At 43.1% G+C, this 19,766-nt stretch overlaps 1 protein-coding gene across 3 annotated transcripts in view; it reads right to left on the bottom strand.

Annotated features, from left to right (window-relative positions):
• Positions 1-19,766, bottom strand: part of SORCS1 (sortilin-related VPS10 domain containing receptor 1) — a 591,520-nt gene that overhangs the window by 242,945 nt on the left and 328,809 nt on the right. For all 3 annotated transcript variants that reach the window (XM_011927917.1, XM_011927918.1, XM_011927919.1), the window contains exon 4: positions 19,689-19,760. In XM_011927917.1, the coding sequence (XP_011783307.1) occupies positions 19,689-19,760 (72 nt within the window). The remainder of the gene's footprint in view (positions 1-19,688; positions 19,761-19,766) is intronic.

Here is a 19,766-nt window from a genome sequence, read left to right as displayed (position 1 = left end):
ATACATTTTCATTTGCAGGTCTCTTCTTGTTTGAAAAAAATAACAATAATAAAAAGAAGACTAAAATGAATGCATCCCACCAGTTGCACTGGGCATCGAGCCAGAATTACAGCAAGCATTGGCACTGCAGGGGCAAGAAGCAGTGGATTTTAATTGGTGCCTAGGGGCAAAGGTCAGCTCTCTTGGAACAATGGGCATCTATGGTAGTAATTGACTGAGTCCTCTGTGGGAGTCTGTAAATGTCAGCAATGTGCTTCCAAATAGAAGCACAAAGGGCTTGGGCCGAAGGAACAAAGACAGTATTAGCCAGTGGAGAAAATATGTAAATCAGCTGGTTAAATAATGCACTAATAAAGTAAAAGTGGTGGACGCACACAAACACACATCACAGAGATTCAAAAGAAAGCAGACTACTTCAATATCAAATACATGCCTTCCTGTAAGATCCAGTCTCTCTTTCCCCAGCACAGGTTCAGCTGTTTTCCTGGACAGCCTTGAATCCAAACACTTTAATTATTAGCGCCAAGTTGGATGGGTTTGGCTCCTAAGAAAAGTTACATCCATCCCAGTGAAATCTGGATGCTGATGGGGATAGCATCTGCATTTAAAGTTGTAGTTATTCTTGTTCAAGGGAATTTGGGCCCTTTTTAGAAAGTAGCAGAGAAGAAGATGAAGTACTAATCATTGGAACACCAGTCCCTCCTGCTTCCCCACAAATGCTTGGCTGTTTCTTTTATTGCTATATTTTACTCCATTTTTCTCATTTCCTCATCGTTTCCAATATTCACCCACTCCCGTGATCCATGCCACCTCCTCAGGGTCCAATAAGTTTAGAGAGACTGTATTCTCCACATCAACAATTTACATAAATGATCTCTCAAAGGAACATTTTATAAGCTTTAGGAGGCAAAAGAGTAGAATGTGTAACATATAACTTCAAATTCTTAAGATTCTAGAGAATGAAAGATATAGTACCTTTACCAGTATAAACTCGATGCTCATTTCTAACTACATACTTCTCCCTTCCTTCTGTGAGCTCTCTGCAGACAGGGCCCTGTGTTATGCATGTTTGTATCTCTACTGCCTGGCAGTCAATAAATGTTGGTTCAACTAAATGGTATTTTTCTGTTGTGAATGTCATGACTTTGTGTTACGCTGATCTGCTTCATTGGTCAGCTTAAGCCCTTTGATGCTGCTTCCCTGACTATGTGAGATTACAGCCCTCTCTAAACTCTTAAAGCCTTTGTCATCTGTACGACCCACTCTACTACCTTATGTTATTTAATTGCATCCCTGAACTGGGATGGTAAACTCCGTAAGAGCATAGCAAGGTTCATGCTTCTTTTATATTCACCTTCATTTTGGCAGAGAACAAGGCACAACCCAGGTGTTCAATAAAACGCGTCAATTAAGTTTTTCTTAATATTATACCTCCAAATTTCATCAATAGTTCTGACTGGCCAATAGTACTTAAGATACATGCTGAATATGTCAAATCTGTAATAAGGTGAATTTTAGTTCTATTAATTCAATATTAATAACATCCCACTGCCCAAATATTGATTTTATAAGCAAGACAGGAAGAAAATTTATTGCAACTGAAAATAAATTATACTCTTATATAAAAACTGTCATTCAAATGGGTCATGAGGATTTTGTTTTGTTTTGTTTTTTGAGATGGGGTCTCACTCTGTCACCAGGCTGGAGTACAGTGGCGAGATCTTGGCTCACTACAACCTCCACCTCCTGGGTTCAAGCGATCCTCCTGCCTCAGCCTCCCGAGTAGCTTGGACTACAGGCATGCACCACCACGCCCAGCAAAGTTTTGTATTTTTAGTAGAGACGGGGTTTCACCATGTTGGCTAGGATGGTCTCCATCTCTTGACCTGTGATCCACCAGCCTCGCCTCCCACAGTGCTGGGATTACAGGCATGAGCCACCGCACCCAGCCGGACATTTTAAGCATTTAATTAGTATAGTCAGATATCAGTGGAAATTAACATGTTTTAATAATCAAAATAGACACTCTTAATCATTTAAATCTGAAAACTATTCCAAGATATGCATTGTGCGCTTGTACTATGGGAAACTATAGTTAAATACACTGAAAGAGTGTTTTCATTTTCCTTTCCCCTTCTCCTTTGACAAATATTTGCCTCTCTGTGAAACCTTCCTGGTCTCCAAAGATAGAGTTCTATGTACAGAGCTATCATGATACGTAAGTACTGTGCTGTAAGAGATTGTTTATACATTCATCTCCTCTACCAGACTGTGCAATCATTAAGAGGAAGAACAATGTCTTATATTTCTATTTCCCAGTTCTTAAAAAAGATCTGGAACAAAATAGGCATTTAATACCTTCTGGATGAGTTGACAAAAAACAGCATAAAGGCATGGCCATATAATTTCAAACAATTAAGAAGAGTAACAATGAGACTTAACATTTGTTGAATGCTTGCTAGGTCTCAGGCACTGTTCTTTGCTGGTTTTGACTCTTTATTTCCCATAACTATCTTAGGATGTTGACACAATCATTATATTTTAGTTTGGAGAGGAGAAAACTGTGTCATGGAGGGTTTTACAACAAACAAACCAACAAATAACATGTTGTCTAAGGGCACAGAATTAGTATGTAGCTTAGCTGGAATTTAAGGCCAGGCCACCTGGCTCCAGGGTCCATTATATTAAACATTGTTCTACAACTAATGACACCACTGAGCAAAAATTCATAATGACCACTTTCAAATGACAAAGTGTAGCTCTGCAGTGAGAGGAAATACGTGCTGAGTTGGTCTACATGAGGAGTACAGAAAATACAAGGTATACATATAAATACAGGAGATCAATGCACAGTGGTATGAGGGAGTAGCTAAGAGAAAGAGCATTAAAAGGACAAAAATTCATTAAGTGTGGGCAGCAGCGATGATATTTGAATCTGTTGCAGGGGAGCTAGGGAACCTAGATCTAGGCCTGCCACACCCCTACACTTGAGTCATAATTGTGTTTTCCTTCCTGGCAAAACCAATTTCAACCACAGCCATCAACATCTTTTACCCCTTTGAAACCACTCAGGAAGAACAGAAAGATAAGGGTAAATTGTACTCCCTCTGAAAGCCTTAATAAGTTCCTGGTAAATTAGCTCTCCTCTCTCTGAGAGATCTCAAGAGATTCTTAAACTTCTACTGCTGAAAATATTTACAATTTTATTGTTTCTTTTTCTTCTACCCTCTGTGTTCATTGTGCTCTTTGTATTAGCATTCTCTCATTACTTTGGTTACTTTAAATTCTTCACAGTAATCTCTGTCCTCTTCTCTCTCTTGGCTTTACCTCTATATCCTTCCTTCTATGCCTCTTATCTGTGAGAGGTTGTGTATTCCAGATGTTTTCTTTTTACATATCTTTTGTTTTTTGGATTCATCCACATGGTCATTTTCTCCACTACAAGCGTGTTCATTTTCTGGTGCCAGATGCTGTCAATCAAGGTAACACTTAGTATTCTACTCCCCAAACACTGCCCCAAGCAGTCAGGAAAAGATTTTTCTCTCCCAGCTCTTGCATCGTATATATCCCATATAGCAGGCCTTTTCACCTACGAGCATCTAAGCCTACTTGTTACCTACGAGCTATAGTTTTTGTTCTGCAAAACTTAATTTAAGTAGTTGACTTGAAAGATTATAAAACAAGATGCACATTAGAGGTCAAGGACCCCGTAAAATAGGGAAGCAATGCTTTGAGGAACAAAAGGACAAAACCATGAAAAGAAGATTTGGTCAAGGGAAAGGTCGGTCAGCAAAAGAAACATTTGAATAGAAACAATTTAGCCCTTGAGGCTGGTGGTATACTCTTAATTTCTCCAGGGGAGAAATAGTGGTTTTATTAAAGATTCATCCACATTGACTTTGTTTTTGTGACAGCACCAGGAGAAAGCTTGGGGCATTTCTGATACATTGGAGTGAAACATCTCCACCCTAGTAAATACAGCAAATTTCCTGTAGCGGCCAGCATTCATCTCCATCCATCATAAGAGCAGCACAGACTATTCACTAGAAACAAATGTTCTAGATACAGCATGTCAAACACAAGATGATGGAAACCCCTGAGAAACCACAGGGAGTGTGCTGGAAGCAAACTGATCAGAATGTTGAAAAGACCTCTGACCATTTTCCACAGCAGAGCATAACTTGGAACCAATGAGAAATAATGCATTTGACCTTCATGAAAGGGTAATAGATGGGCACTTAATATTTGGCCAGCCAGACTCAGAGAACATGAGCTCTAATAAGGACAGATGATGAGACAAAAATAAATAAATAAATAAATAAGCAGATAGATAACTTTAAAAACAAATTGTTCTCAAAGAAGATTACACAGATAGTCTATTATGCTTACTTTGAAGAATGGTCAGCTTCCAAAAGGCTTCCTTTTGTATTTAAGTATTTCTGATCACTTGGCCACAGAGGCAACCTATTTTCCAAGAACCACTCAGTGATATAAAAAATGTGCAGTTTCCAGATCAATCTTCATAATATTTAGAGAGTAATTCAGGCTATTACTACCTTGATTAATTTCATTTGTCAAAAAGGTATAAAACCAAAAGATAGAGTTCTACTTTTTAATGAAAAAAAGCATTATCTAAACTTAGAAGAGATTTATAGGTGGACCTATTACCTTTCTACCTATTTATTGAGCTAGCTAACTACCTGTATCTTTTAAAAATACATAAATGTAGCTAATACAATTTTGAATTAAAATGTCAATAACATATAAACTGGATCATCATACAGATATAACTTAGTTTTTAAAGTCACCAATTCATGATTAATATGTAATGTATTAGATGCTTCTTATACGTGACAGACATAACACCTTACAAATGAAGAATAACAAATGTGTTATGTTAATTAAGCAGGAAGCTTCTTTCTATCAAAAAAGTACTTCGTACTAGGCCGGGCGCGGTGACTCACACCTGCAATCCCAGCACTTTAGGAGACCGAGGTAGGCGGATCATGAGGTCAGGAGATCGAGACCATCCTGGCTAACACTGTGAAACCCCGTCTCTACTAAAAATACAAAAAAATTAGCTGAGTGTGGTGGCAGGTGCATGTAGTCCCAGCAACTCGGGAGGTTGGGGCAGGAGAATGGGGTGAACCCAGGAGGCGGAGCGTGCAGTGAGCCGAGATTGCGCTACCACACTCCAGCCTGGGCGACGGGGCGAGACCTCATCTCAAAAAAAAAAAAAAAAAAGAAGTACTTAGTACTACTTAACGCTGCATGAAGTAAAACAGTAAACCACCAGTTAACCTGATCAGTTATGAGAACTAGGCAAATTAGCAGATATAAGGGACAAGAAAAGATATGAGGAAGGAAAAAGTAAGTTTTGGAATGTATGCATTGATCAGAATTTATTGCCTGAACCTGATTTATCATTAATTTATTTGTTTTTTACAACATCAGTGTTAGAGAGACACAGATAATATCCCAGAAAAATCAACTAGGTACTTACTGTGTAATGTAACACATTGTATTAAAATTTCAGAGTTAGTTTTATTAGCATTTTTAAATTTATGGATGTTATAGTAGGTGCTTTGATCTATATAAACTAATACAGGATATACGGCAATTTCAGGTATAGGTCCGTGTACACAGAGAAGAGTGTCTTAGATCAGTGCTGTTTTTCTCTATGTTCCAAAGAGCCCATGAGTTCCAGGGGCTTACACGGGGACTTCTTGGAGTGATGAGGGGTTGTCTACTGGGCACTGCTCCTGGCACTCCAGCCCTGTTTCAAAGAGAGCATTCTGCACTTATTATTCTGTAGCCCGTTTGAAACCCAGGGGATAACTGTTGGAAAATCACTCCGAGTAAAAATACAGATGCAGCATGCTTTCTTGGATTTTATATTTTTAATGCTCAAGAAGGAAACAGAACAATGCTTCATGGACTGAAACAGTATAAACACTCAGCTGTACCCAAAAAGGATCAAAGGAGAGGACCTTTCCCTTTGGCCATCATTCCTCAGGTTAAGTGTAGGCAAGTAAGGATTTATCTACAAGTCACTTTTATTGAAGTTTGGAAAATGCCACTTCCACCATGTCTCTAAATTCATGCGTGGCTTTTTCTTTTTTTTTTTTTTTTGCCGGGTCTCACTCTGTTGCACCCAAGCTGGAGGGCAGTGGTAGGATCTCAGCTCACTGCAACTTCTGCCTCCCAGGTTCAAGGGATTCTCCCGCCTCAGTCTCCCAAGTAGCTGGGATTACAGGCACCCGCCATCACACTCGGCTAATTTCTTGCATTTTTAGTAGAGACAGTTTCAGCATAGTGGCCAGACGGGTCTCAAACTCCTGACCTCAGGTGATCCACCCACCTCGGCCTCTCAAAGTGGTGGGATTACAGGTGTGAGCCACAGCACCTGGCCCATTTCTTTATGAATGAAACATACATTCTTTTTAAAAAGATTAGAGGCAAATGGATGATCTTGTGTACAAAGGGACAGATAAAAGAGTTAGGGTGGAATGAGCAAGTGTTGCTTGTCCGCCAAGGGAATGTCACGTACCCGCTTTGATGTATTATACAATACGCTAGCTCCTTTTGGCCTCGCTAGATAATGTCAAGTGAGTGCTATGCAAAGTCCTGGTATTTTAAATATTAATCATGTTGTTCTTGGTTAGAACAGACAAAATTATACATTATGACCTAGAAATGACTAAAACCTACAGAGGTTCTTTACTGTTCTTGTTTACTCACTTGAAATAATTAAATTTATAGTTAGAGAAAATAAACGAGTCAAAGCTAGTTTCACAGAGCATTTCATTTAAGTTTCAGCCTAGGAGTCCAAAAGCGAACCAAAGTTCAACTCAAATACTCAGTCATGTTTTGGACACCTACTGTATACCAAAATCCTATGCTCAGCACATTAAAGAATACATAGCTGATTTAGGCACTTTATGTCATCTAGGACCTTGCATTCTAAAGGGAGGATTAGACATGATCAAGAACAACTATAATCAGAAGTGCTAGAAAAAAGAAAACAGATGTCTTGGAGATAAGAGGGAGTGAGCAAGTCTCATCAGAGAAATTGATTAAATTTTATGGAAGATGTGGCATTTAAGATTTACTTTCAAGGTCTAATGATCTTAGCTTATCATTCCCCAGCTGCATGTAACTTCAGACAAGTCATTAAACTCTCTGGGACTCAGTTTCCATATCTGTTAAAGAAAAGAGTAGATTTTTAATATCCCCAAAATCTTTTAGGTTCAGATTTAATGAGTATTAATACATGATTCTTCCTAAGAGAAGATGGTGGATCCTATCAACCATTCATTCCTCTTTGCTGTCCTCAAAAGTCACACACACGGGACTGGCGTGGTGGCTCATGTTTGTAATCCCAGCACTTTGGGAGGCCGAGGAGGGTGGATCACCTGAGGACAGGAGTTCGAGACCAGCCTGGCTAACATGGTGAAACCCTGTCTCTAAAAAATTAGCTTGGTGTGGTGGTGCATGCCTTTAGTCCCAGCTACTCAGGAGGCTGAGGCAGGAGGATCACTTCAACCCAGGAGGTGGAGGTTGCAGTCGTGCCACTACACTCCAGCCTGGGCAACAGAGCAAGACTCCATCTCAAAAAAAAAAAAAAAAGGCCGGGCGTGGTGGCTCACGCCTATAATCCCAGCACTTTGGGAGGCCGAGGCGGATGGATCACAAGGTCAGGAACTGAAGATCAGCCTGACCAAGATGGTAAAATCCCATCTCTACTAAAAATATGAAAATTAGCTGGGCATGGTAGTGGACACCCGTAATCCCAGCTGCTTGGGAGGCTGAGGCAGAAAGTTGCTTGAACCCAGGAGGCTGGGTTCAAGGTTGCAGTGAGCCAAGATTGTGCCACTGCACTCCAGCCTGGGCAACAGAGTGAGACACCATCTCAAAAAAAAAAAAAAAAAGTCACTTACATGACACACAAAACACTCAACCAAATGGCAAGAGGAATTAAACATGCTCAGATTTAAAGAGACAAGAAGTCAGTAATCAAACCCTCATTTAGAAAGTGTCACATACAATAGGGTAACTAAAACTTAAACATCTGGAGAAAATGCAAACAGTGTTCAATGCTGGTATGTACCAAGAGACGCGTAGGAATGACCAATGTGTTCTGAGGAGCTAGGGTCCTCTTTATAGAATGAAAGTCTTGGAAGAGTCTCTCAGCAGGAATGATGTAAATTAAGTGGCGATAACACAGAAATGAGGAAAAATGGAGTGTGAAGGGGGTGCAGAAAACATAAAAAACAAATACTGTCTGTGTTTTTTCTTTGCTAGAATATAATGTGCTGAAACCACAAGGATAAAACAACTAAAAGAATTGGTTTTTCCAAGTAAAAAACCAAAACAAAACACTTCTTTTTTTCTTTCATTCCCCAGTGAATTCTACTAGTGGTTTTATATTCTTTAATCTTTGAAGATGTTACACGATCCCTTGTGAAAGGAGAACAGCTCAGGTTGGTTGGGGGTGATGGGAAAGGTATGGCTGATAAAGACACACAGAGTATATAGAAGTTTTCTTTTTAGGCAGAATACATGTCAACTCAGAGAGAAGTTGAGAGTAAAACAGAGATTTCAACTTTGTTTTTTTTGAGACGGAGCCTCACTCTGTCACCCAGGCTGGTGTGCAGGGGCGCGATCTCAGCTCACTGCAAGCTCCGTGTCCCGGGTTTACACCATTCTCCTGCCTCAGCCTCCCAAGTAGCTGGGACTACAGGCGCCCAACACCACGCCCAGTTACTTTTTTGTATTTTTAGTAGAGATGGGGTTTCACCGTGTTAGCCAGGATGGTCTCAATCTCCTGCTCTCGTGATCCTCCTGCCTCGGCCTTCCAAAACAGGGGTGAGTCACCGTGCCCAACCAACCTTTTTTTTGTAATTTTCTTTGCTACATTTGTATTAGTTCTTCCCATCACCTTCTGCATCCCAGCCGTTCCTTTCCGGTACAGGTTAGATCATCTTTTCTTATAGCAGACTGTAGGTGACCAATAAACCTCTGCTGACACAAACAAGCCTTGGGATTTATCATAAATTGGGGTGGGGGGAACTGTTCTCCCTCTGAGACATGGTGACAGATAGCCAGCCTGCCTTTCCTCTGGCACTAGGACCACTCAGCCTTTTCTTTTGGGCCAACCTCATATATCAGCGGCCAGATGCAGGTCTCCTTTGAAAGAGAGTATGAACGATCTAGGCTAATACCTAGGACCCCTCTTTCTATCTCTTAGTCAAGATTTCTTACACTGACGTATGTTGAGATTACAGCTCTTACTGTAACAGACCTAGCCAAGAAAAGCTGCTGTAATTTACAGCAGGCTTGCAGGGAAACAGCCAATGGATGATCATTAATTTAAACTGTAAATAAGATCCTGCTTTATTCTGGACTCTGATCTCCGGTAGTGCCCCTAACAAGCTGCCTGCAAAGCCAAGGCATGAAGCCTGCTGTTTCCAACATGATGATTGAAGAACTGCTCTTGTCCACACAAACAGCTAAAAATAGCTATAAGAATGTGAAGGCAAAAAACAGGTTTCGGGGAATGCAGAGAGTTACCCTGATGTTGTCAGTTTTATTCCAGTTGCTCCCACTAGTGTGAAAAGCAGAGAGAAGTATCTGGTACAAAAGATTTTTACTTGCTAGATAGCACCCTGGAGATCTGAGAGAATTAATACAACTTTTTAAAGGAGTCTGCCCTTTTCACTGGAAGATAGCATAAGTCCTAGAAAAATTGGAGCACATTTGAGTACTGCCTTTGTTCTGCATAATTAACAGAGCCTGAAATTTCTTTTTTCTTTTTGTTTTAACATAAATTCTCATTGACTGGAGAAGATATATTCACACTTTAAAATGTTGTGCAAGTACTATCTCTTTGATTCCAATATGTCCTTTGGGTGGGCGGAATACATATTTCATAGTAATAAATTCACCTCTTAAGTAGAAAAACTGTGCACAAATATACTGCTATGTCAACTTTATTGATTTGTGTACCATTGTTAAGACCTTCATCGTCCTCCAATATTTCTTAAATCTATCGGCATCTCAGAAAGTGACTATAGGGGCCTCATTTATCTATAGAGGAAAAGATCCCTTCCTCTAGGTTCACTTAAAACATTGTGATTGAAACAGCTCAGGACCACCTCTGCTCTGAAGGGTAACAGTCCCAGAGAAAGCCATTCCCTCATAGTCATGCACAGGGACTTCTCTTTTTCTAGAACTAGGGAGTGTCAAGTCTTAAGATCAGTAAATGCCCATGGCTAAATGCCCCTTTAAACGTCCTTCAGGTAACTATGGACTAATTACGCAGCCTGATTCATGGTATATTGACTTGAGTGGATTCGATGGTTAGGCTTGTTGCTGTATTATTATTAACTCTCTGCTTCCCTTCCAGTCTTAGCAGCTACATCTGGACTTGAGCATCTCACTCCTTAAGTCCTCCTCCTGAAAACAATCCTGGAGTTTCCGGATCATCATCATATCTTCTGCAGCTACAGAAAAGCCTACAGTCAGATTCGATATTTGGCATCTTTTTTGTTTGTTTGTTTTTTTCATGTTTTTCTCTAACAGCGTCAATGAAACAGAGAGTATCATTGATTATTCTGAGGTGTCTTCCAGGCATAGATTTATTCCGTTTTCCTATATTTCTTTACAAATGGAGAAAATGTAAATGATTCACCCAGAGTTGCCTGTTAGGTGGAAGTAGATTCAAGGCAGGGACTTAGATTCCTGAATCTTAGTTCAGGGATCTTTAAATTACAAAATGTCATGCCACATCTAGTACTGGAACATAGGACCTCTGAGGATGAGCTGCTGGCCTCTTTTTCTTTATATCCTACAGTGCATAGCACATTGCCTAACATACAGTCTGCTGATTGTTAAAATTAAATTTGCTAAAAATGTGAACTGAAGAAAAATCAATAGAGATTACAAAAATCGATACAAAGCCAACAAACAACTAAATCTCATCATAAAAATAAAAGATATAAGTTCAGTTCCTCAACTTGGGACTGCATACAGCAGATCAAAATTGTTTAGATGTAACTGTTAATGAAGTAACCAGCCAGTTAAGGGAAGATAGGAATGTTTGGGGTATAGTTCTAACTTGTGAGGTTGACACTATTGGTTGTGTGGTACTGTGACCATCAGCCACACATGGCTATATCAATTTAAATTAATTAAAATTAAATGAAATTTAAAATCTAATTACTCAGTTACACTAGCCATATTTCAAATACTCAACAGCCATAAATTGTTAATGTCTAAAGTACAGAAGAGCTTAGAAGAAAATTTCTATCATCACAGAAAGTTCTGCTGGACATTGCAGGAAGAAAAAAGAATGAAATGCAGAGAAAACATTAATTAAGCTTTTACAATTCTATGCTAAGCACTTGAAATGCCTAATTTCATATAATCCTCACAACTTCCCGCATGAGGTAGGTACTATAACTGTCCCCCTTTTAAACTGAATCCCACTGTGCTTGGAGAGATTAAGTAAATCACCATGCTTATATACTTGGTAATCGGTTTAGCTGGGTTTTCTCTCTTCTTCTTACTCCAGAGTCAACTGAAAAGTTATGCAGTCTCTACTGAAGAACTTGAAATGTTTACAGCCAGAGTGAAAATTACACTTTATATTAGTAGTTCTTAATCCTAGATACCTATCAGAAGCATCTGGGGAGCTTTACCAAGATATAGTTACCTAAACCCTAATCCAGAGCAACAGTGGTGGTGAGAGGTGACAACGTGCTAGCAGCCCTAGCTTGCTCTCGACGCCTCCTCAGCCTTGGCATACACTCTGGCCATGCTTGAGGAGCCCTTCAGCCTGCCGCTGCACTGTGGGAGCCCCTCTCTGGGCTGAACAAGGCTGGAGCCGGCTCCCTCTGCTTGCCGGAGGTGTGGAGGGAGAGGCACGGGTGGGAACTGGGCCAGCGCGAGTTCCAGGTGGATGCAAGCTTGGTGGTCTCTGCACTTGGAGCAGCCGGCCAGCACCGCCAGCCCCAGGCAATGAGGGGCTTAGCACCTGGGCCAGCAGCTGCGAAGAATGCGCTGGGTCCCCCAGCACTGCCGGCCCGCCTGCACTGTGCTGGAATTCTAGTCAGGCCTCAGCTACCTCCCTGCGGGGCAGGGCTCGGGACCTGCAGCCCACCATGCCTGAGCCCCGCCCCCTGCCTCGATGGGCTCCCACGTGGCCCAAGCCTCCCTGATGGGCACCACCCCCTGCTCTGCAGCCCGCAGTCCCATCCACCGCCCAAGGGCTGAGGAGTGCGGGTGTGCAGCCCAGGACTAGCAGGCAGTTTTGCCCAGGGCCAGGCATGGGATCTACTAGGCAAAGCCAGCTGGGCTCCTGAGTTGGGTGGGGACTAGGAGAACTTTTCTGTCTAAAGGATTGTAAATGCACCAATTAGCACTCTGTGTCTAGCTCAAGGTTTGTAAATGCACCTATCAGCACGTCAAAATGGACCAATCAGCTCTCTGTAAAATGGACCAATCAGCTCTCTGTAAAATGGACCAATCAGCTTGCTGTAAAGTGGACCAATCAGCTCTCTGTAAAATGGACCAATCAGCAGGATGTCGGTGGGGTCAGATAAGAGAATAAAAGCAGGCTGCCAGAGCCAGCAGTGGCAACCCGCTGGGGTCCCCTTCCGCGCTGTGGAAGCTTTGTTCTTTCGCTCTTCACAATAAATCTTGCTGCTACTCACTCTTTGGGTCCGCGCCACCTTTATGAGCTGTAACACTCACCACGAAGGTCTGCAGCTTCACTCCTGAAGCCAGCAAGACCACAAACCTACCAGGACGGACAAACAACTCCGGACAGGAGGAACGAACAACTCCAGACGCATCGCCTTAAGAGCTGTAACACTCACTGTGAAGGTCTGCAGCTTCACTCCTGAAGCTGGTGAGACCACGAACCCACCAGAAGGAAGAAACTCCAGACACATCTGAACATTTGAAGGAACAAACTCCGGACACACCATCTTTAAGAACTGTAACACCGTGAGGGTCCATGGCTTCATTCTTTCTTTTTTTTTTTTTTTTTTTTTTTTTGAGACAGCAAGACCAAGAACCCACCAATTCCAAACACATTTTGGTGACTATGAAGGGACTATTGCCTATTGCCAAGAAGTGAGACCACTGCCTATCATCAAGCAGTGAGTACCACTGGATCCTTTTCACTTGCTATTCTGTCCTATTTTTCCTTAGAATAGGACTATTCTAAGGGGCTAAATACTGGGCACCTATTGGCCAGTTAAAAGCAACTAGTGTGGCCACTGAACTAAAGACATGGGTGTCAGGCTTTCTGGGAAAGGGCTCTCTAACAGCCCCCAACTCTTTGGAGTTGGGAGCATTGGTTTGCCTGGAACCAGTTTCCACTTTTCCTCTACTTCTGGGCTGAGCCGAGGGTCAACAGAAAGGAAAGCCATTGAGCTCTGGGGTCCCAACAACAAGTTGGTTGACCCTGAAGCCATGAGGGGAACTCTCAAAAGTCATGTCACCCAAGCAAGCCTCCCCCATCTATTCTACCTACCCTGACCCTTCTCTCCTGGATCCTAATGCCTGTCAGACAAACTTCCTCTCGCCTCTCTTCTCCGAGGTTAGTCCTGCTTCTAAAAATTGCTCCCTGTCTCTGATGCTTTACTCGTTTCTCCTATAAGAATGATTTCTAGTATAAACTCCAGGACTCCGTTACCTTCTCTAGGCACCTGGGCTCACCAATCAGAAAGACATAATTTTTGCCCAAAGTCCCAATGTAGGAGAGACTATCTGGAATTTTAGGATCCCACCTCAGACTAGCAGGCCTAACAAAAGCTATTCCTGAAGCTACAATATGGGGAGTCTCAGAAATTGTATCCTTCCTATTCATATAAGTGAGGACAAAAGGTGTCACTCTTCCAACTCAAGATCCCTTCCCTCCCTCAGGGTATGGCCCTCCACTTCATTTTTGGGGCATAACATCTTTACAGGGCATGGGTAAGGTCCCAATACTAACAGAAGAATGCTTAGGACTCTAACAGGTTTTCAAGAATGTGACGGTAAGGGTCACTAAATCCGACCTTCCTCGGTCCTCCTTGTGGTCTGGGAGGAAAACTAGTGTTTCTGCTGCTGTGTCAGTGAGCGCAACTATTCCAATCAGCAGGGTGCAGGGACCACTGCGGGTTCTTGGGCAGGGGTGAGCCCAACTATTCCGATCAGCAGGATCCAGGGACTGCTGCGGATTCTTGGGCAGGGGGAGAAACAAAACAAACCAAAACTGCGGGCGGTTTTGTCTTTCAGATGGGAAACACTCAGGCATCAACAGGCTCACCCTTGAAATGCATCCTAAGCCATTGGGACCAGTTTGACCTACAAACCCTGAAAAAGAAGCAGTTCATTTTTTTCTGCACTCAGTCTTGGCCCCAATATTCTCTCTCTGATGGGAAAAAATGGCCACCTGAGGGAAGTACAAATTACAATAGTATTCTGCAGCTTGACCTTTTCTGTAAGAGGGAAGGCAAATGGAGTGAAATACCTTATGTCCAAGCTTTCTTTTCATTGAAGGAGAATACACAGCTAGGCAAAGCTTGCAATTTACATCCCACAGGAGGAACTTTCAGGTTACCCCCAAATCCTAACTTCCCTATAGCTCCCCTTCCTATTAATGATAATCCCCCTCTAATTTCCCCTGCCCAGAAGAAAATAGCAAAGAAATCTCTAAAGCACCAAAAACCACCAGGCTATTGGTTATGTCCCCTTCAAGCTGTAGGGGGAGGAGAATTTGGCCCAACCCAGGTACATGTCCCTTTCTCTCTCTCTGATTTGAAGCAGATCAAGGTAGACCTGGGGAAGTTTTCAGATGATCCTAATAGGTACACAGATGTCCTACAGGGCTTAGGGCAAACCGTCGACCTCGCTTGGAGAGATATCATGTTACTGTTAGATCAAACCCTGGCCTTTAATGAAAAGAATGAGGCTTTAGCTGCAGCCCGAGAGTTTGGAGATACTTGGTATGTTAGTCACGTAAATGATAGAATGATAGCCGAAAAAAGGGACAAATTCCCTACTGGTCAGCAAGCCATCCCCGGTATGTATCTCCACTGGGACCTTGACTCAGATCATGGAGACTGGAGTCATAAACATCTGTTGACCTGTGTTCTAGAAGGACTAAGGAGAATTAGGAAAAAGCCCATGAATTACTCAATGATGTCTACCATAACTCAGGGAAAGGAAGAAAATCCTTCTGCCTTCCTCGAGCGGCTATGGGAGGCCTTAAGAAAATATACTCCCCTGTCACCTGAATCACTCGAGGGTCAACTGGTTCTAAAAGATAAGTTTATTACCCAATCAGCCGCAGATACCAGGAGAAAACTCCAAAAGCAAGCCCTTGGGTCCTGAACAAAATGTGGAGGAGTTATTAAACCTGGCAGCCTCGGTGTTCTATAATAGGGACCAAGAGGAACAAGTCCAAAAGGAAAAGTGAGATCAGAGAAAGGCCGCAGCCTTAGTCATGGCCCTCAGACAAACAAATCTTGGTGGTTCAGAGAGGACAGAAAATGGAGCAGGCCAATCACCCGGTAGGGCTTGTTATCAGTGTGGTTTACAAGGACACTTTAAAAAAGACTGTCCAGTGAGAAACGAGCTGCCCCTCATCCATGTCCACTATGCCGAGGCAATCACTGGAAGGTGCACTGCCCCAGAGAATGAAGGTTCTCTGGGCCAGAAGCCCCCAACCAGATGATCCAACAACAGGACTGATGGTGCCTGGGACAAGCACCAGCTCATGTCATTACCCTTACTGAGCCCTGGGTATGCTTAACCATTGAGGGCCAGGAAATTGACTTCCTCCTGGACACTGGCGCAACCTTCTCCGTGTTGATCTCCTTTCCTAGACGACTGTCCCCAAGGTCTGTTACCATCCGAGTAACAGACAGCCTATAACCAGGTATTTCTCCCACCTCCTCAGTTGTAATTGGGAGACTTTGCTCTTTTCACATGCCTTTCTTGTTATGCCTGAAAGTCCCACACCCTTATTAGGGAGGGATATATTAGCCAAAGCTGGAGCTATTATCTACATGAATATAGGGAACAAGTTACCCATTTGTTGTCCCCTACTTGAAGAGGGAATCAACCCTCAAGTCTGGGCATTGGAAGGACAATTTGGAAGGGCAAAAAATGCCCACCCAGTCCAAATCAGGTTAAAGGATCCCACCACTTTTCCTTATCGAAGGCAATATCCCTTAAGGACTGAAGCTCATAAAAGTTTACAGGATACTGTTAAACATTTAAAAGTTCAAGGCTTAGTAAGGAAATGCAGCAGTCCCTGCAATACCCCAACTCTAGAAGTATAAAAACCGAATGGTCAGTGTAGACTAGTGCAAGATCTTAGGCTCATCAATGAGGCAGTAACTCCTCTATATCCAGTTGTACCCAACCCCTATACTCTGCTCTCTCAAATACCAGAGGAAGCAGAATGGCTCACAGTTCTGGACCTCAAGGATGCCTTCTTCTATATTCCCCTGTGCTCTGACTCCCAGTTTCTCTTTGTCTTTGAGGATCCCACAGACCACACATTCCAACTTACGTGGACAGTCTTGCCCCGGGGGTTTAGGGATAGCCGTCATCTGTTTGGTCAGGCACTGGCCTAAGATCTACAGCCATACAACTAATAACCCTACTTATAGGGTTAGGAATGGCTACTGCTATAGGAACCGGAATAGCCAGTTTATCTACTTCATTATCCTACTACCACACACTCTCAAATGATTTCTCACACAGTTTACAAGAGATAACAAAATCTATCCTTACTCTACAGTACCAAATAGACTCTTTAGCAACAGTGACTCTCCAGAACCACTGAGGCCTAGACCTCCTCACTGTGGAGAAAGGAGGACTCTACACCTTCTTAGGGGAGGAGTGTTGTTTTTATACTAACCAGTCAGCGATAGTAGGAGATGCTGCCCGGCATTTACAGGAAAAGGCTTCTGAAATCAGGCAACGCCTTTCAAATTCTTATACCAACCTCTGGAGTTGGGCAACATGGCTTCTCCCCTGTCTAGGTCCCGTGGCAGCCATCTTGCTGTTTCTCGTCTTTGGACCCTGTATTTTTAACCTCCTTGTTAAACTTGTTTCCTCTAGAATCCAGGCCATCAAGCTACAGATGGTCTTACAAATGGAACCCCAAATGAGTTCAACTAACAACTTCTACTGAGGACCCTTGGACTGATCCGCTGGCCCTTTCACTGGCCTAAAGAGTTCCCCTCTGGAGAACACTACAACCACAGGGCCCCTTCATCGCCCCTATCCAGCAGGAAGTAGCTAGAGCAGTCATCGGCCAAATTCCCAACAGTAGTTGGGGTGTCCTGTTTAGAGGGGGGATTGAGAGGTGACAATGTGCTAGCAGCCCTTGCTCACTCTCAGCGCCTCCTTGGCTTCGGCATCCACTCTAGCCACACTTGAGGAGCCCTGCAGCCTGCTGCTGCACTGTGGGAACCCCTCTCTGGACTGGCCAAGGCCAGAGCTGGCTCCCTCTGCTGGTGGGGAGGTGTGGAGGGAGAGGCGCAGATGGGAACTGGGGCTGCGTGTGGTGCTCTCAGGCCAGTGTGAGTTCCAGGTGGGTGTGGGCTTGGCAGACCCACACTCAGAGCGGCTGGCCGGTGCCTCCGGCCCTGGGCAGAGAGGGGCTTAGCACCCCGGCCAGCCACTGTGAAGGATGCACCAGGTCTCCCAGCACTGCTGGCCCGCCTGTGAGGTGCTCAAATTCTTGCAGGGCCTCAGCCACCTCCCCGCAGGCCATGTCTGAGCCCCTCCCCCACCCTAGTGGGCTCCCACGTGGCATGAGCCTCCCTGAGAGCACCGCCCCCTGCTCCACGGGGCTGAGGAATGCAGGCGCGCAGTGGGGGACTGGTGGGCAGCTCCTCCCCCAGCCCCAGCACAGGATCCACTAGGCAAAGTCAGCTGGGCTCCTGGGTCAGGTGGGGATTTGGAGAACTTTTATGTCTAGCTAAAGGATTGCAAATGCAACATTCAGCACTGTGTCTAGCTCAAGGTTTGTAAACACACCAATCAGCACCCTGTCAAAACAGATCAATCAGCTCTCTATAAAATGGACCAATCAGCAGGATGTGGGTGGGATCAGATAAGGGCATAAAAGCAGGCTGCCTGAGCCAGCAGTGGCAACCTGCTTGGGTCTCCTTCCCTGCTGTGGAAGCTTTGTTCTTTCGCTCTTCGCAATAAACCTTGCTGCTGCTCACTCTTTGGGTCTGCGCTGCCTTTGTGAGCTGTAACACTCCCCATGAAGGTCTGCAGCTTCACTCCTGAAGCCGGCGAGACCACGAACCCACTAGAAGGAAGAATCTCCAGACACATCTGAACATCTGAAGGAAAAACTCTGGACACACCATCTTTAAGAACTGTAACACTCACCGCAAGGGTCCGTGGCTTCATTCTTGAAGTCAGTGAGACCAAGAACCCACCAATTCCGGACACAGTGGGGCTAGGGCTTGCAAATTTGGGGATCACTTTTGACATGCAGCCAGAATTGAGAGGGCACCTTTTGACATGCAGCCAGAATTGAGAGTGATTGCTTAAGAGATATTTTCACCACCTTCCATAGTCCAGATGGCAAAATGCAGACCCTACCCAAGGTCACCAACAGTAGCTAATGAAAAATCTGAGATGAGAACATAGACATCAGTGCTACCTTCATAACACACTATGGTTTAGGGTATGTTAATGAATGACACGTTTCTATTTCCTGATCAGATTAATACTATTAGTTCATGTAACCTATGTACTACTTATCAATTGTATGTCAGAATTCAGAATTTGATAATGCAAGTTTATAAAAACAAAGGTACAGATGTAGTACCATTCTCCTTCTGGGACAAATAAATGTCTTTCTCATTTAAAAGCAATATTTTCTTCCTAAAAAATGACATATCCGAGCAGTAGATCAGCTCTCTTAATAGGAGACGTATGACATAGTGGAAAAAGTATGACTGCTAACCAAGACGCCTTAATTCTAGTCCTAATTATGGCCATAACTCTGCAATGGGCACAATCTATTTCTTTCCTCTGAATCTCAGTTTTTTTATCTGTAAAATAAGGGTGTTGTATATGATGATCTCCAAGGTTTCTTGCAGCTAAGATCCATGCTCAGAAGGGACTAACCTTATCACTCTTTCCAAGCTACTCTATTCTGCTAAATGCGTTGCATTCATCCTGACATTTGTGTGCAGACTGAACAAACTTTAAAAATGAAACTTCCTATCTGCTGTAGGACAATGCATTCCCTTAAATTCTAGTTAATCTATTTGTTCCATGTCGAGGAAAAACTGGGCCATCAGATGAAAATCCATCTTTTCTGCTGTCTTGTCAAGACTCATTCTGATTCTTGTGATTGACTGGTCAGAACTCTTACTAGAGAGTCAGCAGCATCCACCCAACAAGACTCATTCTTTGTAGCTGCCTTTCGGAAATGGTAATGATCTACCCATCCCTCGCCCTTTTACATTCACAGCTGCTGATCTGAAAATTATGATGTGTCACACATTTTACAACCTTAACATCCATCAACTCCTCTTTACATTTCTAATCCCAGCTTAACTATAATGGATTTTTAGGTAGCTAGAGATGTTAGCCAACCAAGACAGAAGTCACATCATGAAGGATTAGCATGCTGAATATACATTTCTTACCTTACGCTTGTTGGTAGGACATACATAGAGATAGCTCAAAATAGTTTTCAAACCAACTTTATCATTCAGCTTCTCATA

This window comes from Colobus angolensis, unplaced genomic scaffold (genome assembly GCF_000951035.1).
Source record: "Colobus angolensis palliatus isolate OR3802 unplaced genomic scaffold, Cang.pa_1.0 Scaffold75, whole genome shotgun sequence".
In the NCBI taxonomy this organism is placed as follows: Eukaryota; Metazoa; Chordata; class Mammalia; order Primates; family Cercopithecidae; genus Colobus; species Colobus angolensis.
The sequence above is the reverse complement of the archived record's forward strand: the minus strand, read 5'-3'. Positions and strand labels throughout refer to the sequence as shown.